The sequence below is a fragment of the Sipha flava genome, unplaced genomic scaffold (genome assembly GCF_003268045.1).
Source record: "Sipha flava isolate LNK unplaced genomic scaffold, YSA_version1 231_pilon_pilon, whole genome shotgun sequence".
In the NCBI taxonomy this organism is placed as follows: domain Eukaryota; kingdom Metazoa; phylum Arthropoda; class Insecta; order Hemiptera; family Aphididae; genus Sipha; species Sipha flava.
Window position 1 is genome coordinate 1 of NW_020272868.1, and position 26,814 is coordinate 26,814.

The 26,814-nt window shown below is 27.0% G+C and overlaps 3 protein-coding genes across 5 annotated transcripts in view; all 3 read right to left on the bottom strand.

The window, feature by feature from the left end:
* Positions 1 to 5: 5 nt before the first annotated feature.
* LOC112683616 (centrosomal protein of 128 kDa-like) lies at positions 6 to 1,498 on the bottom strand (the record flags this gene model as incomplete). Its single annotated transcript, XM_025554725.1, has 1 exon — positions 6 to 1,498. A coding segment is annotated over exon 1 (1,401 nt), but the record flags the coding sequence as incomplete, so codon positions are not given.
* Positions 1,499 to 1,603: 105 nt separating this feature from the next.
* LOC112683624 lies at positions 1,604 to 10,507 on the bottom strand. Its single transcript, XM_025554735.1, has 12 exons — positions 10,458 to 10,507; positions 10,260 to 10,395; positions 9,894 to 10,076; positions 9,498 to 9,828; positions 8,968 to 9,093; positions 8,352 to 8,891; positions 7,141 to 7,293; positions 6,951 to 7,079; positions 2,957 to 3,724; positions 2,324 to 2,785; positions 1,773 to 2,140; positions 1,604 to 1,612 (listed from the first exon to the last, which is right to left on the bottom strand). The coding sequence occupies exons 1-12, from the start codon at positions 10,505 to 10,507 to the stop codon at positions 1,604 to 1,606; spliced, it is 3,255 nt and encodes a 1,084-aa protein (XP_025410520.1).
* Positions 10,508 to 11,403: 896 nt separating this feature from the next.
* The window catches only part of LOC112683630 (ankyrin-3), a 51,491-nt gene continuing 36,080 nt past the window's right edge, over positions 11,404 to 26,814 (bottom strand). For 2 of the 3 annotated variants that reach the window (XM_025554742.1, XM_025554743.1), the window contains exons 18-23: positions 23,753 to 23,875; positions 23,569 to 23,674; positions 23,441 to 23,458; positions 22,460 to 22,684; positions 22,220 to 22,380; positions 20,821 to 21,356 (exon numbers count right to left, since the gene is read on the bottom strand). In XM_025554742.1, coding sequence (XP_025410527.1) covers positions 21,049 to 21,356; positions 22,220 to 22,380; positions 22,460 to 22,684; positions 23,441 to 23,458; positions 23,569 to 23,674; positions 23,753 to 23,875 — 941 coding nt within the window. In that variant the 3' untranslated portion in view covers positions 20,821 to 21,048. Of the gene's footprint in view, positions 11,466 to 11,783; positions 11,989 to 20,820; positions 21,357 to 22,219; positions 22,381 to 22,459; positions 22,685 to 23,440; positions 23,459 to 23,568; positions 23,675 to 23,752; positions 23,876 to 26,814 lie in introns of those variants that run through there. The other variant, XM_025554741.1, reaches the window with a different exon arrangement.

Consider the following 26,814-nt stretch of genomic DNA (forward strand, 5'->3'; position numbering starts at 1 on the left):
GTTACATGTTTTATATCATCCGGGGATTTTGTGGTTGGTAAGTTATCGGTGGTCTTATCTTTTATTTCGGATTTAATATCTGATTTGTCGGATGTTATCTTGTCATATATTTTATCGGATTTTTCTTTAATGTTTATCGTTTCACTTTCATCTTCAGATGAAGGAATTTCAGTGGATTCGGATTTAGGTTTTTCAGATAGATGTTTCTCTGTGGATGGAGATATTAATTTATCATCAACTTTCTTATCGGAAAGGACGGTTACATCCTGAATCGTTTTTTCAGAATCGATTTTGGATTTGGGAATATCTACAATGAATTGTTTAGAATCCTTTATTGTTTCTTTTATTTTTTCTTCTTGAGATTCGGTTATAGTTTCATCGAATGTACCTATCGTTGTTGTTTTAGTGGTTATTATTTGGTCAGTTAAACTATCTTTTTTGTCGGATTCCGTAACATTAAGAGTTTCTGTGGTTTTCTCTAGTTTAATGTCTTTCTCTTCTAATTCAATCGTTTTTAATTTATCGTCCATTGTGACTTTGCCCTCCTCTTCGGTTTTAGTTATATCTTTTATCACTGTGTAGGTTTTTAGAGTAAATGGTTTAGTTATCTTTATATTTTCATCTTTTTGTAAGTTTTGTTTTGTATTTACATCTGATATATATTCATTAATATGACTTGATTCGTCTTCTATATTTTCTTTATCAACAGATGCCGTTTTAAGTTTATTCAACTCAGTATGCTTGTTTTTCATTTTGTCTTTTTCTTTTGAAAATTGTTCATTTTTTTCTTCGACTATTTGTTCAACCCATTTATAAAACTCATCGAAATGGATTTTGTCTGTTTCTACACCTTCAATATATTGTTTAATTTTGTTATTTTCTAAATTATCATTTTCCTTATTTCTTTTTAATTCATTTCCTTTATTTTTGATTTCACTTCTTTCACTTTCATGTTTTACGTTCCTTTTTACTAGGGTATATTTATTAATATCTTCATTTTCTGTATCTAATTTTATAATATAGCTTTTATTTTCTTCTTCTTTTTGTAAATTTTGGATATTTTCACTGTCATCTATAGATTTAGATACATTTGTCTTTTCGTTGATGTGTATATCTTTTTGTAAGCTGTATGTTATTTTTTTGGAATTTATTGCATTGGTTTTAGTTCTTTCATAAATTTCATTTGAACTTGTACTGATTACCTGTGTTGCTGTACTTTTGTTTATATTTTCTTTTATTTTTTTGTCCAGATATTCTCTATCTATTTTTTTATTGTATTGTTTGTCGTTTGTTATTTCATGTGTTATCGTGGTATTAACTTTTCCCTCTTGTTTTTGTTGTATTGTGTCTTTTACTATCGGTTTCACATCACTGTTTATCAATAAATTTTTATTTGATGTTTCCATAAATTTAGGTAATTTTTCTATTTCTTTCGACGACCAAGATACTGTTTTTTGTATTTCTATGCTATTTTTATCATCATGTTTAGTTATATTTGTTGTGTCATTGTTTGTTATGTTAATTTTTAGTTGGTTTTCATTTATTTCTTTTTTTGTATTAATATTGGTATTTGTTATATTATTAGTTTCATTGTTTTGTTTATTTAGACTTTCTGTGTTTATTACTCCCTTATTAAAGTTATTTACTAACTCTTTAACAGTATTAATTTTACTCACTCTCTCTTTTTCTAATCTCTCATTACTTTTTATAATTATATGTTTTTGGTCATTTCTTACATTTAAACCTATTTTTTTAATTGGTGACTGATTTACATTTTTAGTTGTTTGTATATCATCTTTTATGTCAATTTTGTTATTTTTTTCGTTTTTATTTTTATTTGATTCTAGTTCACTATCAATATCTATCCTGTTCAACTTTGCCTTAGTAATCTTAGTTTCTCCTTCACCCTCTATTTTCTTTCCTGACATATCATTTACATCCATTTTCTTTACAATACTTGTTAGAGTCAACGTAATATCTTTTAATCCTTTTTCTATGGTTTTTGGAATAAAGGATATTGATTTATCTTTTTTTGCACTAATTATTTCACTTCCTTCATCATCTGAAACATTTCCTTCTTTTTCTGTAGCTGTATCTTTTTTATCATTTGTGTCTTTTTCGTCAATAATATGTGATATATCTAAAGATTTTTTTAAGTGTTCTCTTGTAAATTTTTCAAAAATATCTGATTCATCTTCGTCATCTTCCTCGTAAAATACTTTTTTAATTCTCTCATTAGTATCAGTTATATTTTCTTTTTTTGTTATTACTGAATCTAAATTCATTTTTTGATTGACCTCATTTGATATTTCATAAGATTTACTAGTTTGCATTGTTGATGACATGTCTTCATTGATGATGTCATCTTTATTTGTTATTATGTTTATATGTTGAGGCTTTATAGTTTCTTCTACTACAGGTGTTTTATTCTTATATTTTTCATCATCTGTTATGTCTTCATTCATCAGTGCTTTATAAATCCTTTCTTGTTCTTTTTCATCTTCGTCAATTAATTGTTTTAATTCTTTAGAAATCCCCGTAAGTTTAATTTTCTCCTTAATATTTTCTTCTTGTCTATACCCTGTGTATATATATTTTTTTTCGATTATCACTTCACTATCATTTTTGGGCAATGATTGTGATGAATCTGTCGTTTCTATTATTTTTAACTTTTCAGAATTTTCGGGTGAAATAATTTCGTTTTCTATTCGTCTTAAGCATAAATTATTTGCATTTGTATCATTTTTGTCTATTATCTTATCAATGCTTTGTAACATATTAGTTTCTATATTCACAATTTGCAATAATTTATTTTCTAACTCAGAATTATTTTTAACCGATGTATCTAATTTTTCAAAATGCTCTAATACACATTTTTCTGTTTTTATAACTTCGTTTAATTTAGATTGTATATTAATAGTATCATCTGTTTTTTTTTTATTGCTCACATCTATACTTAGTTGTTCTTTAAATACTTCTGTGCTTGATTTTTCATTTTTTGTTATTAGTTGCATTTTTCGTTTCGGTGTTTGTTCAGGTATCAAATTTTCATTTCCCGATTTTTCTAACTGCATTATCATTTTTTTGACATCAACCGCTGTGTCTACGTTTTTTTGAATTTTATTTGATTCTATTGGACTATTTGCGACATCTTTTTTTCTTACGTCATCAGTTATTGTCGCTACATCACTTGTAACCATTTCAAAAGGAGATAGAGCTATGGACTCCATAAATGTTATTGGACTATTTCCCGCATCATACATTCCAATTTTTTTCTTTATTTCTATTATTTCATTAACAGAAAGTCCGACTTCATCAGGTTGAATTGGGCTTAATCCAGCATCAGTGAGTTCTGCTTCTTCATCAAAAGCTGTATCTGTGTGTTTTGGTTTTGTCTTTAGTCCTGAACTAGTTAATGTATCAGAATATTCTCTAGTTAGACTTATTCCTGTGTCATGATGAGATATACTTTTATCTGTTAAAGGACTATCAAAGGCAGGTGAATCATCTAACCGTTCTATAATTTGTACTTGTTCATAAATATCTTTTTTTGGTTGATCAAAAAAGGGATGTAAAACAACCGACCGTTCCTCAAATTCCTCATCAATGTCCGCCAACGATTTATGATTTTTCGGTTTAGTTAAATTTGGCGTTTCAATGCCGTTGAGGTGTTCACCAAAACCATGGGTGTCCAACAAGTCATCATTGTCCTGTGACCAGGATGCTATGACCAAAATTATCAAGATATAGCTATCTTTTTTTTTTTTTTTACTAACTAACATTTAAACAGTCAGTCGGTCTATTACAACTTGTTCCAAAGGATTTGACGTGAAATGATAATAAGTTTACATTTTATGTTTATGTGTTATGTGTATGTGTGTGTGTCTATGTGTTTGTGTGAAAGAAAACCGCGGGAAAGCGAGACAATATAATATTATAGCTCTTCATTCTCAAGCAAGGTTCTACTTAACAACGTAGCGTCAGCGATTTGAGTGTGCAATTAATATACGGTGGTTTGTTCACTTTTCTGTTGGTTATCTTGTGTGCCGATGGTGCTTTGATTTCGTTGAATATTTTCTTAGATAAATAATTCATTTTTACTAAATAGGTTATTTTCAAATTTTATTTTTCAAATAATATTTAAGCAGTTTCCTTACTTTTTATAGTATTTAAATTTTCTCCCGTTTTTATAAGTTTTTTATTAGTAACATCAGGATAATTTTCATTTAAATTTTTAAAAATTCATGTTGTGTTTGTATGTGTATTTATTTGTTTGTGTGTATATGCGTTAGTACGTGTACTCTCTAGTGAGAAATGTGCAATAATGTTATTGGTGTACAGTATTTAAAATAACTAAAATACATATTTTTAAATATTAAACTGTAATATAATAAATAATGTTATTAGTTTTAAATTCATGTTCAAACTTGTATAAAAAAAAATATAATATTATTAATATTTGAAATATTTGAACATTTTCGATGTTATTTTATTTACATCTAATTAATGTAAGGTTTTTTTGTTTATTACATTTGTCTTACTATAACTTTTTATTATTATAATATGGTACTAATATACGATCGTAAATATATCAAAATATAAAAAAAAAATCCCTTAATGGACTATTAATTTGGTAAATGTTATGAAAGAAGTATACATGCCAATTTTTTTTTTTTTTTGTAACTCAGCCAATATTAATAATTATTAGATTTAGATTTTTTAACAGAAGATACCTTAAATTAAATTATAAAAATATTTTAATATGCAATTAACTGATTCACGATTTATTTTTAATGTTTTAATAGAATATATTTTAGAACTACGAATATAATATTATTAGATTTTTAGTTTTTATTAGATGTATATAATAATTTTTTGTAAAATAATTGTATATGTATTCTGAGTAAATTTTAATAAAAATAATAAATCCTATTTCTGAAAGTTGTAATGTTTGTTTCTTTTATAATGTAGTATTGATTCAAATGTTTCATGATACATTAGTTATTATTAATATATATGTATAAAAAAGTAATTATTTTTTTTTTTTATAGGGCAAATTTGGTTTGGTCAAAAAAATTTTTTAATGTAGATGGAAATTTATTTCCTGATAATACTAATTAATTATTCAATGATTAAAAGATTATACCAATGATTTTCATAAATCACCGATCAATATTTAATAAATTAATATAATGTTTTTACACACGATTAGACACTTGCATCAACATTTGGATATAAAAACTAATTCTTACAGAACCATTATTTATTTTATTATGATAATTATTTAACGTTCTACTCAAATATTAGTAGAGTATAAGTAAGAAATTCATGCATTAATATTTTGTGAATAAAGTAAAAAAATTAGCATAAATCAATTAAAAAATGTAATCAGTCTTTCTTAGACCTTGATCTATTAATGAATATTGCTAAATTGGTTTTATTTAAACTATAATGAAAAGCACAAAGGTACACATAAATGTGTAGTGTTAGTATTATTCTGTACCTTTAAACCAATCGGATAACTTATATAATATATACATAGCCAGATACAGAGTTAAAAATGTTGTGCATTTTGTTTATGAAATTGGCTTGTTATGTATAATTAAAAAAAAAAATAGAACAAAAATCAAAGCACCGTAAAAAATTTAATTAAGTTTTGGAACAGAAAAGTAATACAAAAACAATTATTCAAAAAGCGGTTTATAGAAGGGCTATAATTCAGGCTTAATATATCATAACATTTTAAAATTAATTTTAATATACGTAAGTGTTAATACAAAAGCTAAAGTTCAATATTTTAAATATTATAAAGCCAATAACCCTTTTCACCGCAAAAGCCATAAAAATATAAATCAAATAATAAATTCTTATAACAAAAATTATATTGATTCTATATTAAATTTTTTATAAAATTAATATGATTAAAACCTAACTGATGATTGAATGGATTGAAGGAAATATTGTGCTGCAAACAACATTATCATATTGATGAATTATAATTTATAAAGATCCGTTAATGATAAATGTCAGTTACATTGCTGTTATTATTTTGTTTACTATTTAATTTATACAGTTAAATAGTTGACCATCGACGGGTTATTTAAAATCAGTTTGTAATTATTATAATATGTCATATATAATTTAAGTATATATTTGTAAAATATATACACACATATAATTTATTATGTATTAAAAGCCTAATGCTTGCAGCACAATTAAGTAGGATTAGTTATCACGTATTCAAGCCACTCATACACAAAAACAGGCTATGTTAATTATTTTACTTAAATTTGTTTAAACCTTGATATATATTGAAATGTGTAGTTACGACCGCAAGCCGAAAGTTTTGTTTAGATTATTAAAAACAATTTTTTTGATTTTATTTTACCATTTTACATACCTATATCTAATCACTCGTGTTATTGTAACTTTAATAATTAGTACCTGTACCTAAAAACCTCAAATTAAATATTTATTTTATAAATGACAATGTGGTATCACTTTTATCTCTTATTTATTATAATAAATAAACTTAAAAATAAAATATAGTATCATGCTGGTACTTACGATAATTGTTCATGGATAAAGTGTAAACTTCAATTATTTTGACACATAAAATTATACTGTCTGTTACGTTGAAAAGTAAATGTGATATTTCTAGTAATTCCGTCACAGGTCGGCTGGTCCCATTTATACTCCCCTCCCTACTATTTCCCGAAATATTTGCACTGATGTAATGTGATTATCTTGTTAGTGATGAAAGAAGCCATTGTTTTAAGAGGAAACCTTAAACAATACCCTAAACTTGTGTCGACCTATTTATGTACTCGTATATTAAAGGTGTTTAGATTGATATAAAGAAAAAATTGAAAAACAAAACATTTACGGCTTGCGTTTTCGTACACATTCGATTCAATAAAACGGTTCAACACAAAATATTTATCACTTACCTGTAAGCTGTTCTTTTCCTGTTGCTGATACTAACTGACATTTTTTGGGTTCATTTTGCTGCTGCGTATCCTTGAATTCTGCAGGACTAGGTGGTGGAGTTTTCGATGATTGAGGTGATAGTAGACCAGCTGAAAATAAATTAAATGTAATAAACGATGATTAAATATTCAAAAAATGTATATAACTTACATTTTTCTTCTACTTTTGAACTAGCCGAATCTAGTTTCACTAAACCTTGAGAAACCTCTTCAAACAGTAACGAATCACGTCTTATTTGTTCGTTTGTTTCTTTTGTCAATTCAATAATTGGACTGGGTTCTGTTTTCATACCAGACAATTTTACTTATAATAAAATTATTTACAATAATAATTACGATTAAAAATAAAACTATTTTATATTTTAATTATTTATATTTAATAAAAAATGTTGTGGAATTATAATATGGATTAACAAAGTATTGAAAAATCATAAAAAAGAAAACATGAAACTTTACGTAATCGAAAGTTCATAAATTTAACTATATATTGAATATTACTTATATTAGTATAATACTGATTTGAAAATAGAATATAATATTTTAAAAATTACAAATATATAACAATTAATTGTTTAAGTAAATACAATTTTATAATTTATATTTTATTTTCTAATATTTGATTTTATTCAATATTTAAATACAAATTTGTATGTATATTAATATTTTTAATTATTTTGTTTATTTTTTTTATTTTTCTAATTCCTATAAAACAGTTTTCAATCATCAGTCTTATAAATAAATAAACAAAATTACATATATATATATATATATATATATATGAATAAATAAATAAATGCTTAGCCTAGAGTATTATATTTGTAAAGTATGACTGATTTCGAATCGAAAATTCATCGTTAGGTATATATAAAATCAATAAAATTAAATAAAATTACAAATATAATAATACTCCAGGCTTAAAAAGTATTCTTTAATTTATTTTTAAATTAATTTACGAGTGTTTAACATTTACTTATTTTTAATTTCATCTAATTTTTTATTATTTTATTTTAAATTTTATATTTCTTATTTAGTTTTTCCAAAAATCTTTTAAAAATTCTCGAAATAATAATACTCGATTTATCGATTACTATGTATAATTAGAGTAAATACTCTAAATTCATTTTTGACTAGATAATTTCCTTATTTTTATTAAATATTTCTATATGCACTTATACAAATATTTTAATTAGGTTCCTTATAAATTCAAAATGTTTATAAGATTATATTATTAGCCCTATGTTTATCTGAAATATTCTATTTATAAAAACGAATAATAATTAAAATAATTAACTTTTGATATTACTTGAAGTTAATACCACACTTAAAACCAGCAAATGATATTCATTGATTTTAATCACATACCTTCTTTCGATGTATCCTTTTTCGGGATCATTTGTTTAGTTTCATTCATTGTTGGTTCTTTTTCATATTCACTATATTCAAGTACAGAAATAATGTCTTCAGTCTTTTTTTGTATAATTTCTTTTACGGGTATGCCTTGTTCAAATGATAATCTTTTTTCGTGAAACGTTAAGCTTGTTGCGTCTACATCCACGTCTAATGGTTTTTCTTCGATTGAAGACATTTTTTTATCTTCGGATATTGCCGATTTTTCTTTAATTGGAATATCTTCTTGTAATACCTGTTCAATTGATACACCTCTTTCAAATGACATACGCTTGTGTTCAAAGGACACTTCCGTAGGTTCAATCGGATCCTCAACTGGCTTGGATACAACTTCGTGATCTTTAACTAGTGGCTCTTGTTTTTTTTCAATAACAATTGACTCACCAGTTAAACGTTGTTCGATTTCCATTCGTCTCTCAGTTACAGTTTTAGTTACTTCATCTTCAGTTATTACCTTTTCTTCAGCGGCATATTTACTATCCGAAGGTAGATAATCTAAATAATTGTATGTAAATGTATTATGTTTTTTAGTTATACATTTTAAATACGTTAAACATGAATTATTTTTTACTTTGATGTTTTTCTGGTTTCGTGTAGGCGCCATTTTTCGAAGGATAATGGCAGATTTCAGCAAAATTACATTTTTCCACTACATCAACTCTACCAATGTTGTTCAAAGCTCTTTCCAAGGCTGTAACTATTAATCCAAAAATATATAATATTATAATTATATTTAATAAATAAATATTAATATTTAATAAATAAAAATATAAATATATTAAAAATCAAACGTTTTATATCATTTATAATCAAAAATTGAAATACAATTTCGTTTTTGAATTATGTTAATTACTAATTCGTTTGTATAATATATTATTGTAAATTTGTAGAGGTTAATAATTAGTAATAAAATATAACAGAACTATATTCAACCTTAATTTTTAATTATTAAATAAATTTATTTTTTAGAGATGATAACTATATTTAAATTGAATTTAAGTTTATTTAATTTATATTAAATAAATTAAATTTTGAAATATTTGAAGTTTTTATTTTAGAAAAATATATTTTCTAATTATTAAAAAAAGCTAATCATCTTACCAGAATCTTGTCCAGATATTTCATTCATCCACAAATTAAGCATACTCATGCATTGTTGACCACTACTATCTGGGTATTCCTTCTGAATTTGAGCAATATCTGTTGATTGAAAGCCTAATTCATTAGCTAGATTTATCCAATCTTCAGACACAAAATTACTAATATCGGTAATTCTTAGTTCAGCACGTTTATGAGATTCAACGTCTAAGTCGTAGGTATACGAATAACTATAATGCCCATCTGCATTGTCTTCTGTATCAGGTACAATGTTTCCAGGTAATCCAAATTGCAAAACGCAGACTGGGGTTTGTGCTGGTTCATTTTTAGAAACCTATACACAAAAATAATAAGTAAATAATAAAAAATACTTAAATATTAATTTTCTCGGTCGTGTACTTTTTGTTCTTTCATTATAATAGTCCACGAACGAGGCTCAGCATTAGGGTCTTTCACACGCATTGTAAATGGTAATCTATTTTCTTTGAACGCCCGGACTACTAATTTGAGCTGTTCACCTGACTTGGTGACGGGTACTAAATTTCCTGCAAATTCGATATAAACAGGTTTGCCTTCTAAAACCTAAAATATTAAAAAAATTAATTATAAGCAAAATTCGTTTATAGAAAAAACAAGAAAAAATACTGTTCAAAATGATTTAATAAAATAAAATATAAAAACAATATGATAGATGGTTCATGTTGGATCTTTTATTAATTTTAAATTAATTATTTATACTATTTATAAATTATTTTATTATTATACCTCAACGTCTCTACTATTTGAAACTTCAGTGAAGTGTTCTTTATGTTCTAAGGTTTTATCTTCCCTGTCGTCAGTCATACAGAACAATCTGACTCGTGCTTCATTAACGTCTGTCCGTTTTGCAAACACCACGAATCTAAATATAAACAATAATGTTGTTTAAAATATTATTTGTCGTAATAAAATATTTAACATTACTTTGCCATAAACGGAACATGAATAGCTTCCCGATATAGTTCAGTGGCCATTTTCGATGCGTCCGCTACATTTCGACAGTCCATTAACCAAAATCGTGCTGAGACGGTTGTAGTAAACGAAACACAATCGTTAACAAACGTTAAAGGCGTTGAACCTGTGACGTCTTCCCATTGTGCTCTAGACGTTCCCCCTTCAAAATATGTACGCGATAAAGAATGTTTGAGTGAAAAAAGTGAAAAATTATTTATTTTTTTAATTCAATAATAGAAAATAGATGTCATAGAAATTAGTTAACTTGGGTGAGGTCCACAAAAGCCAATCTGTCTACCACACATAACTCATTCCACATCATGTACAAAGCGAACTTAGAACTACAAGTCTTGAAGCAAAGCAAAAACTAATATTGTTTTATTTGTTTATTCGTTTAAGCTTAAGTTAATAATTTTGTTTCAGAAAAGATCACGTATTTTAAATGTATTTTAAATGTTTAATGTCAATCAAACGTATCCATATAATTATTTTATAGAATACGTACTTTTCAAATATTTTTCAAGTTATAAATTTAGAGCGCAATATTAATTTAAAAAATTTTAAATTATTAAAATAATAGAATAATTTACATCCAAAAATATTATTTTCGAAAAAAATACAAAGAAAAAGAGAAGAAATCAATAAAGTAGAAAATATAAAATGCTCGTGCCCACTACGGCTACCAAAATTAAAATGGTGTAGTAATATAAATGTTGATTAAGTGTACGTTTTTAGGTAACCAAATGACATGAACAATTACCGTGATCAAAAACACTTGAGTTAATAAAGATATATTTTAAATTAAATTAAAAATATATATTACGAGTATAATAATAACAAAATAGCATCAGCTTGAAGAAATAAACAAAATAAACGAGGGTGACATTAAGAAAAAAAAAAGATCAAGTGAAATAATTTCTTATTATTTATTTTATTTCGACAAGTCTTTACCTTTGCGAGATCTTTTCCGAAACAACCCTGTCAAAACAGTGCAGTATCATGTTACGCAACAGTGAAAGCCAAAAAAAAAAATTATTTTAATCGAAAGTTTTCAAACAGTTAGTTTATAAAAAAAAAATTTTGCTTAAAAAAATAGGTAAATCAATTTAGATAAATTGTAATGTTTCAATATTGTGTTTAATCAGCATATATAACGGAAAAATAACTTGACAAGAAAATGTTTAACAAGAATGAACGGAGAGTGAATAGTTAACAAAGAATAATAATTATGGATAAATGTTGGTAACAATATTAAAAAAATAAATAAAAAAAAAATAGTTGACAGCATTTCCTTACCGGTAATGCTGCAGAGAAGCCTAAGTGTTGGGGCGTCGCCAGTATAATGGTTGATCATTCCCTTGGAAGATGCTTGGGGTAAGGGTAGTGTCAACGTGATAGGTTTGTGGAATTTTCGTCTTCTCGGTTCTACGGTTACAATAGGTGAAACAGCCACTCGGTTACCCAACATTTTAGCAGTCAACTCGGATGGAATCGGTTGAGCCTGGTGAAAATAAAAATCAGAAAACATGATTCCAATGTTAACAGAAAATACGATTTAAATGTATTTATTTATTATATGCCCTCAGCACGTGCTATTGATCTGAGGAAAATTCAGTTGAAAAATGTATTATTCTATAATATTTAAAGTAACTATATACATAAACAGCATACCAAAAATAAACATTTTATGTAGAAAAAAATACAATACCGATTGTTTAAAAAAAAAAATTACAATACGTATTATTTTGTAATAAACTATTAAACAATAACATTGTAACATCTATACTTGTTTATTCACACGCGTACTGCAGTATTTTGAGAGAAAAAAAATATTGTACAACTGTGTATTATTTTTATCGGACTTTTAAAATTGATGAATTGATCGGTAAAAAAAAATTTCTACTATTAGGAGGTATTTGATATTTTGTACATACTCGTAAATGCGCGTCGTTGTAGTCACTGTTCTTGTTATTTTCAATTAAAATTAAATTGAAGTTTAATTTCAATTGAGTAGTGATTTGCGAACAGAAATATAAGTGTTTCGGACTGTAGTTTACCCATCACTGGTTTAGTTAATAACAATTTTTCGTTTTTATTATTTTTGTTACTAAAAAAATTAAAAATTTCTAAACAATTGTTATATGACAAAAACAATTTTAGTATTTTTAATTAAGAAATTTTAATCAATGTATAGCAATTTTAACAAAAGATAAGTTTCTCATATTTTATACTCTCTTTGAGACACTATTTTGCTTTGGTAAACTTTTAAGTACCAGCAATTTATATACAGTTTAATTTTAGATTAAAATACTATAATATCTAATAGTTTGACATATAGATTCCTAATAGCCTATTTTTTTAAACCGGTATAATTAATTTACAAATCAAATATATTCGCATAAAAAATAACTGATCTTTAAATAATTGCCGATGAAAAGTAATCAAGTACCTATGCAACTTCGGTGTTCATTAACTATGATGTGAACACTATCATAGATGGGTTCAAAATAAAATCGTACTACTCGTTTAAATCAACATTCGTTTATGTTATTTTTTCAAGTAAAAATTATGATAAATAAAATGGTATATCATTGTTAATTTGTTATGGTCGACGTCGTCATTTCGGGAAAAAATAAATACCAATACTAAAAATAAACTAGCAACACCACCGATCAGGAATCTTGATTCAGGACAATGTTAATGATATCAACTATGCGTCGAGAACATGGCATTGAATGTGTTAAATATTATGAATTAAGTAATACGGTTAACATTCAGTAAAATTACGTAGATCATGAAAAAACTTTTTATGCCCCCGTGGTCATGATGCCCGGTGTACACGCACCTCTCACACCCCCCTAAGCACGGACCTGCTTTTAATAGATGAATAGATTAACAACTAGAATAAAAACTTGGTTTATTTTTATCGGCTTATTAAATTTTCAAAAGTAATGAACTATATTTTATATCTAAGGATTGGATATCTCACGTTGTTTATTTAAAACTTAAGAAGTGATTTTGTTATTCAAAATAGTTTTATGTTACTCTTTTGATTAAAAAAATAACTATGAAATGTGCGGTTTATCAGCTAAAAAAAGAAAACCGATCAAGGTAATTTTATTTATAAAAAGCTAACATAATTTTATTTTGATATTAATTATTTTTTTCAACAATAACTAATTGATGTTTGATATTTTTAATATGTATGTAAAACATAAGCTCTTAATTGTAAATTTGCTATTTTACGAGCATAAAATAAAAATAATTATGAATGACGTTTAAATGTATTTAAAAACGAAGTTTCTTTTACATAACATAAATTGAAAATAGTCTAATGGTTAATACTCGTTAATTAATATATAAATAAATAGACAGATTAATTAAATACAAAAAATAACAAATAAATACTTTAAATAACGTCGCGATTTTATTGACTTTAAACATACCTGATACTTTACAAATAAAATAATACTACAGAATAAGCATTTATTTATTTATTTATTTCTATGTATAAAATATTGGTTTATTTATTTATGCATTAAAATATAATACAATAAAAGTTCTTTATTATATGCTGTTATAAATTTAGTTAAAGTATCTTCGAAGTATTTAATATATATATATTTAAATAAAATATATTTTAATAAATACATATTTAAAAATTTTCTATTTTATTTTTAAATCTTTTAAAATTAATTATCGTTAACTATTATATAATTATACCTCTTATATATATATATATATATATATATATATATATATATATATATATATATAGATATACGTTGTAAAGTTCTATCAACGGATGACTTTTCCCCTAAAACATCAGTTTCTAAAATTATGAATTTATATATATTAGAGTATATTATGTTATATTTAATGTTAACTTTACAACACTTGAACTTATTATATAATCTAAACTTACAGTTGCAAATTAAAATAATTTTAAAAATATAAAAAACATTAGTTGTTTTTGGAGTATGTAACATTAATCTTTTTTTAGACTTAAATAATTATTTTACACATGATTTTAAATATTACCAAAAATTGAATCAAAACAATTTTTACTTGTGAGCGAAATTATTTCTTTCGTATTCCAATTAAAGATTATTGTTTTCATTTAAAAATAAATGTTTAAGTTGACAAAACTTATAGTAAAAAGCGTGTTATTGATTAAAAATAGTAAATAGGTGACAAAGAACTGTTAAGTACATATTTATTACCAATGATATGGTCACTAGATGACAGTTAATAAATAAAAACAGAAACATATGTTATATCGAATTGTCACAATAAAAAAATATTCTACACATTGTTTATTTTTAAACTTAAAGAAAATTATATATACATTTACATTGCCATTTACTAATATTTTTATGTAAATTCGGTACTTTTTAATGTTTTGAAAATATTAATAATTATATAATTATAAAACCTTCTTTTGACTTTGTCGACTATATATTTACGATGATATTTCAGTTTTTTGAAGCCTTATAAATTGAATTAGGTTAATTCACAGTTTTTAGCTAATTACTAGCCGTTAATACCTGTTTACTATTGAATGGTATCCTGTTGTAAAAGTAAAAACGTTTGATAAACCTTAATGTGGTAGTTGGTTTTATTGTGGTTAGAAATAATTATAGAGATTCGTTTTTATATTATTTGGGTGTCGTGTAAAATATCGTTTTATCTCTGACTGACGTAGTTGAAAGCACATTTAAGAATTTTAATTAATCGATCAAATATATATCAATGATACCAATATTTGTCTTTACTATATTATACCAAAATTTTAATAAAGTAGAGTTAAAATGGTAAAATATTCACACACATTTTAGATTATTAAAACCTTTAATTTTAAAACGTCAATGCTATTGTCAAATAGTCATATTCTATTTAAGACGGAAAATGCAAATTATCAAGTAATAGCTTAATATCAAAATTAAAGCCGAGTTAAATATTAAGTATTTTTTGCTGTATTCTAAAAGTTAATATTAAAATTTATACGAATGTTTTGTATCAAGCAGTGTATAACATTCCTTTGTTGGTGCTTCTATCCCAATACGTACTTAAAAACACTGGTGTACAAAATAAGCAGTTGAATCACCTCGAGAATTATCAATTGCATCATAGAACAAAAATGTATAGTGCCTACGTAATAGTAGATATTTTTGTCACTTATATTTTTCTTCACAAATCTTATTATTAAACGCCATATTAAATATACTATTCAAATATTTAAACCTACTGCATGTCTTTCGAAATGTGTTTATTATTAAAGCACTTTAATTTTTAATATTTATTTATTATTATAACACACACAGCTGAGTAATTAACCGATTAAACGTAATGTGTATTTGTGATGTTTACGCATACCTACCGTTTTCTTTATAGTTTATGTCTAAACACAAATTATTAAATGTTTAAAATATTTAAAATGCGTTTAAGGCCGGGCTGATTTAGTATAGGAACGTGACTGCTGTACATTTAGTACAATAACAATATTAACAAACGTTTTTTGCTGAAATTGCACGAAAAGTATCTACCAATAATATATGTGTACACAGTCTTTGACTTTGACTTTGACACACACACACACACACAAACTTCTGTTAAAACTGATTAAGTATGTAGTGTATGCGCAGTTAATATCAGTTAATCCTTATAATATGCTTATGCACTAAAATTATAAAAAATATTATTTTTAACTCGTTGAACATATTGTCGGTTTTTATCTAATTAAAACAGCTCGCAGCACTGTAAACCTATATTGCGCGTATGTTATAATATATACCAGTGGTTCTTGACTTACGGTCTCCGACCTCCGTAACATTCATGTCAGGCCCAATCAGTGGTCCACGTTATTCCGATCGTATACAATATACGTATACAGAGGTTTTACGAATTAATGATTTAATATAAATATAAATAGAGAGTATAATAACATAACACTGGTTGATGATAATGGAGGTATGGTGTAGTAGAAAAAAAGTGAATATAATAAATAAAAAAAAGAGAACTAGAAAGAAAAGGATATTATAAAAAAAGTAAAAGAAAAAGCTGTGTGGTATGTTGAGGTAAATATAAATGAGGTTTGGAAAATAATGGTTACCTGTGTTAAGAATACAGCAAGAGGTTGTAGATGAAACTAAGAGTAGTATACCAGAAAACAAGGAAACATGGTCGCGGAATGAGGAAATTCAGAGAATAGTAGCAAATAAGAAAAAACAATTTAATTTATAATAGAAAATTAAGAAGAGAGAAGATTGGATAGAGTATAAAAATATATGCCAAATAGTTAAAAGTGCGGTAAGCAAATTGAAGCTCAATTGGTATGATGAGTTATATGAGAAGCTAGAAAAACGGAAAGATGAAAAATAAATGTATGGACTGGCTAAGTTTTGAAAAAACGATCCAGGAATTTTCAAAATATTTAGTGAGCAAAAAATGAGAATAAGAGGGTGTTAACAAATAATGGAGAAGTAAAAAAGATAAAAAAAGAATATTTTGAGTGTTTATTGAACGAGGAGTATCCAAAAAAGCTTTAATGAGCAGGAAATTTTAGGCAATTTCCATTTTTTTGTGTTAGACAAGTAATAGAGAAATTTAGGGAAAAGAAGGAAAAATTATGTTTATAGATTTAGAAAAGGCGTAAACGAAGTGCCAAGAAGTTTTAAAGTGAGCATAAATGAGAAAAAAAGATCTTATAAATATATATAAGTTTTATTCAGGATATTTATGAAGGCTTGAGAACTTGTGTAAAGAATTTGTGTGGAATAACAGAAGATTTTAATATAGGAGTTGATGCGCATCAGGGTTCGGCTCTAAGCCCATATTTGTTCTCTGTGGTAATGGATGAAATTACGTGAGATACAGGGTGAGATACCATGGTGTATTATGTTTGCTGATGATATAGTTTTGGTAGGAGAAAATCTGGAAGAAGTTAACTATATAGGTTGATCATGTAGAAGTTAGCCCTTGAAGGAAAGGGATGAAAAATTACTATAAATAAAATAGAATATATATATATATGTATATACCTATATATTCTAATTTTGGAGTAAAATATCAAGAAGTTGAGGGTACGATTAGACAAATGACAATAAGCAGTAATAGGTGAAGTCAAGAACTTTTAATACTTAAGATCATTTGTAAAAAAGAATGAAGGATTTAGCATGGATATAAAACATAGGATTAAGTACGGTTGGATGGAATGGTGAGAAGCGGCGGGCGTTTTACGTGATAAGAGAATTCTAATAAAGCTAAAAGGTAAATTTTACTGTAGTGCAATGATATCAACCAGTGCATTTTTTAACTTATATACCGGGTGAAACAATTGTCGCCTAGTTAATATTGTTTGTGACCTAGACGATGATATCTTTAATTTTTGGGTGACAACGATGTTTTAGCAAAAATTAATTTAGTAGCTTAATATAAATTACTATTTAGTAGTAATTTATTAAGCTTGATTTTATAATTTGTATATAATTTCGTTTAACGATTTGAAGTTGAAACAATAATCATATTAATTATCAGAATATTTACAAAGGGAAACCATACGATATTGTATTATATATATCATTACGAGTTTGGATGGTATTATTAATATTTCTAAGGTTTAAAAAACTTTTTAATACTGGTTTCTAAGACTGCAATTTTTTTTTCTTTCGGTTTTTCATAGTTTATTGATGTTTATTTTATCGATTATATTGATTATATGCATGGACATTTTTTTTTTTTGTCAACCAGAGAAAATCCCTTAAAATATTCATGGATACCAATTATACTGTGTGGTTCAGAATATGAATGTTGCGAAAATGAGAATGGATGAGTGGAATAACAAGAGAAGATAGGATAAGGAGTGAATATGTAAGATGTAGTATTGATGTAGCGTCGATAGTGGATAAAATGTGAGAAAATAGTTTGAAATGGTTTGGGCATGTAATGAAGCAAGAGGAAACAAAAGTAGTAAGAGTGGTTATGAAAATGAACGTTGAAGGGAAAAGAGAAATAAGATCAAGAAATAGAGAAATAAATTTAATATTGAAAATAATATGAAAGCCATTGGTGTGTACTTAGGAGATGTAGAAAATTGAGACAAGCGAGGGTTTAGAACAAGGGTGGCCAACCTCAAATATTTGGGAAAAAAGCGAAGGAGAAGAAGAAGATTTGTTTTATAACCATCTAGTATCGTGTTTGAAACTTATATCAGATATGCAACACCAATATTTGCATTTACTAATTTTTATTGTATCATTAAAGATATAATTGTACATTTTAGAATGAAATAAAGAAAAATTTGTGTAAAAAATATTTTAATGCCATTAAAAAATTTGAAAACCTAAGTTAATGATATATTATTTTTTTGTGAGTTTAAAATTATTTTTGCAAAGATCCGCGTGCCACATATGGTTTAGAACCGCTGATATATATTATAAATATATTATATTTGTACGGTAATGTTTTTTTATTTTTTTCCATACACTTAATCGCGCATCCAAACCGTGGTTTTCTAGTTTTAGTATATAAACAAACACACAGCGGTGTATAGTTTTACCGTTATAGGGTCATTTCATGAATAAGTTGCTAATATTAACGCACCGACCGTAATTCAACATAACAGCGATGGCGTACTGACGTGCGGTTTTTTTGTGTGCGCCGGCGAAACTCGTCGTGTACACCACAGTATCATAATAATAATGCCTCATATTATTATTAATTTTTTAATGTTTATCGATACATTTCTACCCGTTCCATAAAAAACGAAACGATAGACGGACAAGCTGAAATAACAATATATTATTGTTATGCGCTTGTGCAATACACGTGACACGTGTACACCTAGTCTACTAATTGAGGGCCATCAATAAGTAAACAAATAATACATGGTTCCGGTGGATGAAATCGGTATGATATATCAGCGTCTGAAGAATTTGCAGTGCATTTGTGATACCATGTATGAGGTCAACCGGGTATTCGTGGGTTAGCGAATCATGGTCATAAGCGTTGTGTCCAAAAGCAGATTATTATGATGGTTAAGCAAAACATCAAAATCGGGTGAATAAACGAAGCAAGGGAAAAAAAATAAAATTAAAACAATATAAAATAGAAAAAACTAAAACAAAATGATGGCCCAATAAATAGTAGCTTTTTAAATGTTTTATTTAGCGATTAGTTACTTTACAATATTTTTTGAACACTGCAACGCAATGTCGTGTTTGATTAGTTGGAATTAATATGACCAAAGGACTGAGTTGAGATTATAGTTTGAACTCGAATAGTTTTATCAGAGACAAAAAATATTATACATTAAAAAATAAATGTAAGTAAAATATTGCTGCAAGCATAACGTGTGGTAGAAGTAATTTAAGTTATAATTATTTTTTTTGCGTGAAAATAAAACTATTTGAGCTCGAAACGAAATGAAAAAACATGTTAGTTTGATAAAAAATTATTTATACTATATTTATTGGCCATTAAAATTAAATTTTTTTAAAATAATAAATAAAACATTAAAATAATAATAATAATAAAATCGTGCTAATCGTATACAATATCTATAAGTGAAATGATATAAGCTATAACTTAATTTAAAAATATACATATACAATTTTGATGAAAAAAAAATATTTCATAATATTATGAGTACATAAATAGGATGTTTAGTATCTTTATAATATACAATTCAACAACGTTAAAATGTAATGAAGCTTTTGGCACCAGACCAAATTGTGCCGTCAAAAACTAAACTTAATTGTATATTATATGTATATAGAATTTAAAGAGTTCAAGAATAAACACTTATAGAACACAAAATCGTTCTTAGAGTAAATATATATTAAAATATAATTAAATTTTAAAATATTTATTTTATATTCTTATGATATTTATATATTTATTTAAGAAAAAAAAATCGTATTTTGCAATAAAAATGTACGTTAATAATTCGATAGTATTATGAAGATTGACGAAAACTAATGGGTATATTGAATAATTAAATATTATATTAAATTATACTTTGGCGTCAACCGTGATTCCAAAGTATTGACAAGGGAAGACTAGATTCGTTACCAAATTGGTATATATACAGGGCCGTGTTAAGAGGGGGGTGGGGGTTAAAAGGGGCAATTTCCCCCGGGCGCCGTAGTTTTGTAAAAGTAAGGAGGCGCCCTTACCTACACTTAGTATAATACCTTAATATAATATTAATATACTACCTGTGCTCAGTGGCCCTGAAAAAAAATTTTGCCCTGTGGCGCTGAAATGTTTGACACGGCTCTGTATATATATATATATATATAGATTAATGACTAGAAACGTTAGAAATGTATTATAAAATATATATAGTTTAAAAAAAAGAAAACAGTAATTAAAAATTAATCGGCATACATTTTATGTTGTTATGTGCAATGTATAAGTGTGTTTGAAGCGTTGGGTCAGTTGAGAAAAAAAAGGCAAAATAGTAGTGTTTTTTTCTTTCTATTTTCGTGTTTATCATTAATTTTTCTGTTATTAAAATAAGACAACCACCGCCACCACCACCACCGATCGTCAGATGCATCTACCACATTAACGAAAACCTTTTTTTTTTCGGTATGTGGTTTACGGAGATTTTCTTTAGGCACGTGCTGGCCACATTTCTTCGTGGTTTAAACAAGTTTACCTGTAGGCCGACTTTAATACGTTTGGTGAGCGCTCCCTGCGGGAATACAGCCTGCACCTGTGGTACCACTGTCGATGATACCATACCGCCCTCCGGCCCGATGGCGTGCACTTCTTGCTTCACTCGAGATACGATTGCGAAATAATGTGGAAACTCCGTAGTCACAATCCGCGTCAGACGGTTTCCGGAATGCCACGGGTCGCGATCTGTAAAACATTAGTCGGTCAGATACGGAGAAATTGTCAATCTTGCGTTCATTGTAATAATATCTGTCGACCTACGCGCACACTCTAATTCATCGATTCCAACGTCAGTATTTTTTTCATTTTAAAGTCAGTATTTGAAAGAGCACTAAGGGAGGTGATTTTTCTGTAATTATTTTGTACTAACTAGATTGAAATAATATTTTTAGTAGACATTTACATTTATAAGTAAAAATTATTTTTAAAATGAAATTAAATGGTTGATTATAAAAATTAAATTATCTAAAAATTGATTAGGAGTAAGGAGTGGAATATGAGATTTTTAGAAACTTAAATGTTAAGAAAAAATAAAAATAAATGACTCGCGGGCAATGGTATTCATATAAGATTCAGATAATTTCAGTAATGTTCGGAACAGGAATGTTTAGAACTTACGAACAAATTAGGTAACTATGCGGACAACATATTTAATCACCTCATACGCCGACGTTGGTTTTCGACGTTAAGCCGAATAAGTTATTTATTTTTTATAACCCAATAATACTGTTGTGTATGATACGAAATATAATACTTCGAGTAATAGTTAATTATTATTACTGATGGTCTTGAAGGCTCAATTAAACCCAAAAATAATAACAATAGTTAATTGCATACAAAAGTGAATGCAAAACTCGTACCATTATATTATGTTGTTTACTAATAATACATTTTTAATTTTATAAAAACCGATTTCTTCGTTCAAGAGACATACTAATTTTTTTCAAGTATTCTCAAATCATAAACACGAGAACCCATAGAGAGCAATAAAACTGATGTACGCACATCGTTCAGTGTGTTTACCATACTTTTAAGTTATAAATAGGTACCTTCTTTGTCGAAATTCGCTCCGAGTATGTCTTTGACGACATCGTCGGTCGCTTCGACCGTGTGCTCCCTCCACGACTCTCCGTTATCTGATCTAAGAACAACGATCTCTCGTTCGGATCCGCGGAGCGATCCGAAATTAGGCACTTCGATCATAACAGGTCTGTGATCAATTCGGAAGTAAAAACAGGTTTGTTCACAACAAGCTCGTATCAAAAGTCCTGGTTAGTAAATATAGTTACCCTAAAAATTTCGCTCCCACGGGACCGAGTTCGAGTATTCTGCTAGCCAGTGACTCTCCTTCCATCAGCGGCGGCGGGTGCACCAGTTTATCGCGTCTTAAGTACCGACAAGTGACCCGCGTGGGCATGGAAGCTCGCCGAGGTGGCACGATCACACGGACACCACTATGCCGGCATCCGCGCATCGCTCCGCCACGAGCGTCCACTAAGAAACTGACCAAGAACCTGCAATGATCTCACGGTCAGATTGCATTATTCCGCTTTAGTTATTGACTGTTATAACTGTTATAACAGCAGCTAAAGCGATTACGCACAACTATGACGTGATGTTCTGAATCAACAGGACTAAATTTTGATCATAATATAAGGGGAGAAGGGAATATTACTTTTGGCCCTTTCATACAAAAAAATTTGATTTTTTTTTTATTCAGATTAAGTAATTTGTTATAAATATTAATTGAAACAAGTATAGTATATTTGCGTTTTGTAGAATATCCATGACTCATTGATAAAAACGTATTTTATATTTGTTAGCCGATACTTATCATATAAAATACGTTTTTTTAATATTATTGAAAAATACGATTTTATTCTAATTTTAATGCACAGTTTTGCACTATATGCAATAAATAAAAAAAATGTATTTACTTATTTTTAATCTAATCAATGTTTAAAAGACTTTAATTTATTTTATAAAAATAAAAAACAAGTTAAAACATTATGGCCCCTTTCAACATACGGGCCGGGATATAGCTCCCTCTTGATCCAGCCCTGCGAATTGTACGTATAACCTAACCTAACCTTTAGTGTTAACGATAGCTGAACACTACGGTAACGATTAGGTGCACGATTCTACTTGACTAAAACACTACTCTATACCGTTGTGTTAAACATACAAATAAAAATGTTTATTCATTTACAAAATTATTGTAACACACACAGCATTTTTATTATTATGTAGGTAATTAAAATAAGCCTTACGTTTTCCATTGCAAACGTCTGTCCGAATAATGCACGCATTGTTGAAACAATAAACAATTTCGTTAAACAATATACGTTATTTTTGTTAATCAATGTTTAGCATAAAAATATAACACCAGGATACTCACCCGACGTGCGGTGGATATTTAATGATGTCGATGTTGTCCACGGGCCCACTATAACTGTCATATACTGTCTGTGGGCTGATAGCGTCGTCTATTGATGTAGGAGGAACTAAAAAATTTAAACGACCCGGTTAATATACATATCGTTCATTCGCTCGTTCGATTAAAAACGATCAGTTTCTTTTACCCGTATTGACGTCACATCTCTCGTCTCTCGTTACATCGATTGGAGCCGAGTCGTCACCGAAGCCCTTCATCTCTTCACCGGTTAAATACCTGTACGATTGTTCGTTTATCATAGTCTCTTCACCTGTTTAATAATATCACCTCTGGTTATCATATATTTATATACATATATATATATATACACACTAGTAATCAAAAACGATACAAAACGAAATAAACAATACAACTAAAACATATGTCTGTAAAGAAAAAAAAGGTGTGCATCTAAAACTATAAACGTATAGTTACTGGATTATTAATAAAATTACATGCTTTTAAAGTTAAATACATGCTTGAAGTATACATAATTAGCACGGACCAGCTGTTTCGTTATTATATACATTTTATCCTTTCGTGTTGTCTACTTCTCATAATTTACCACATATACCTATGTCAACTGTATTACCGACAATATGTTTAAGATAGGAATTGCGTAACTAAACAGATAGAATGTATTTGATATGAATAGTTTTCGCGAAAAAAGCAGATGATAATATTATGATAGATAATGAGACGTATTATTATTTTTTAATGACTTAAGATAAAACGATGGAATTATTTATATTGATATATAATTATTTGTCTACATGGTTGTAAACAATTATTTACTATTTTATTCAGTTATAGTTATGTATATAAAAAAAATTAATTATAGTACTGGTAACTAACTCAATTTGCGTTTGTTAATTTTTCAAATATATATTATTACATTATTACATTATTCCATATGCTTTATTATAAATACAAACTAAAAAGAGAAACCGTGAATATATTATGTATTGGCAGTCAAAATTCTTATAATTTTACTCAGTATAATTTTAACAATACATAAATACAAAACACTGCAATGAAATTAAATATTATTGAAAAAATACAGTAGAAAATTAAAATAACTGTTGTACTTTCAATAAAAACAATAAGTAAATTGATAACATAAAATTATCGTTTTATAATAATAATTTGGTTATTATATTTTGGACATAAATAAATAACAGGATAGTATGAAACATAACAGCTACTATTAGTATTATATTTAATACTATTAACAAAACTTTTAGTAGTATCAACTAAATATTATATTTGTAATTGTTTTGAAAGAATAAATTAGATTTATAGTGATTATTGATTTTTTTTTATATATTTTATATTGTACTTGAAAGCGTATTTACGTATAATATATTTCTAACCTGGAATATTTTCTTCTTTCTGTTTTTTAAAACAACTACAACAGCAAAACCTTCGTTTACACATTGCGAACAATTAATTTATCTTTATATTTTCTTTACAATAATTTGATTTTTCTTATTAATTTGGAAATTAAAGAAATATGATTACAGCGACCTAGTTAACGGTACCGTTGGAATAGGCAGACGTCGGACAACTAAACTTAAAAGTTATTTTTATCAATTTTTTCCTCTCTAAAGTTGATCCATTATTATGATGCTGATGATGAAGCCAAAGCGCGAAAAATCCGAAATGAGGAAAGCCAATGACGAAACGACTGGCACAGTGCCAAACGGCAGTAACTTAACTGACCAGATGGCCGGTCATATTTAATTTTAAACGAGCACTACAATTTACTACTCGGAAAAACTGGAGCGATCGACATTTATGTATGTACTGTATGTATATATATATATATACATTTTTATAATATCTCAGTCGACACCCGATGTTCAATACAGTAATATGCGAAATACGTTTTTTAAACGTTTTTTTAAATCGCTGTTTTAATTTTCGAATACTTGGAAGTTTGATGTTTAAAAATGTGTTACATTGAATCACGTGAAAATATATATACTTGGAACACGTAAAAAAAACGGGGAAATTTATTATTTTATCGATTTGATAATGAAAATATTTTATTGAGAACATTTATTTTTAATGTTAGTGTGTATACATTGATTAAATAACTATTCAGTCAATGGTATAATGTATAATATGGTATAACTGTAGTTTTATGGTTGGACAGTCGTGCCGATCTCTAAATGTAAGTATTGTGGATGCAATATCCAATTTAGGTGCATGGTCCTGTAATGAACATGGTTTAACTGGTATTTTGATACAACATTTTTAGTAATTTTGATATGAAACTGTTTCAAAATTGCCGTTATAACTCAAAATACTCAGCACTTATTCCAATTATACTCAAATATTATTACTAAGCAATATCATCTGATATACAAATCAGTGACACTGTGGTTGGCCTATACAAATTATATAGTCTGACAATTTTTTTGTTTTTCTATTATGGCCACGAAACTAAGAATTACGAATTGATAAAATTAAATTTGAATTATAAATATAAATAAAAAAACTTAGTAGATGTCTACGCTATACATTTGCATGCAACTATAAATAGTCATTATACAGGTATCAAATGAGGATTTATTTATTGCGATACATCTCATTGTGTTAAAAAAAAGATAGTAAAATTATATAAGACTTATATAATCATTAAAGTTTTTGTGAAATTAGAAAAAATTAAACTAACCATTTTACGAGGTTAGTTTTACAAACAATTTTATTGAATCAATTATTTAATTCATACATATGAAAAGTATTAATAATTTATTTGATTTGTAGAAAAATATTATTAGATGATATTTATTATTGTGGTATTTTGTTATCGGGCTCGTATTAATCCAACTTTTCTGCAAATTTTCGCATGTTTTTATTTTTCTATAAATTAAAAATATATTTATTTTTATTATTTTACTTTTTTATTAGGAGCAAATTAATGAATATAGTATTTCAATATGTTTATAAAAAAAATATTTGTATATATATATATATATATGTTACGGTAATAGTACGAATACCGGTGAAACCTAGAACATACTCGTACATTATTGCTTGGTTATTATCACAGAATTGGAAAAAATATATAATTTCGGACTTTTATAATCATTGATTGTTAATCCTAAGATTTACCAAAACTCTTTGGTAAAAGTCCGAACTTCTAATATCATTCGGGGGTTTGACCATGCAATGATGTATATCCTAGGTTTTATCGAAAACAAT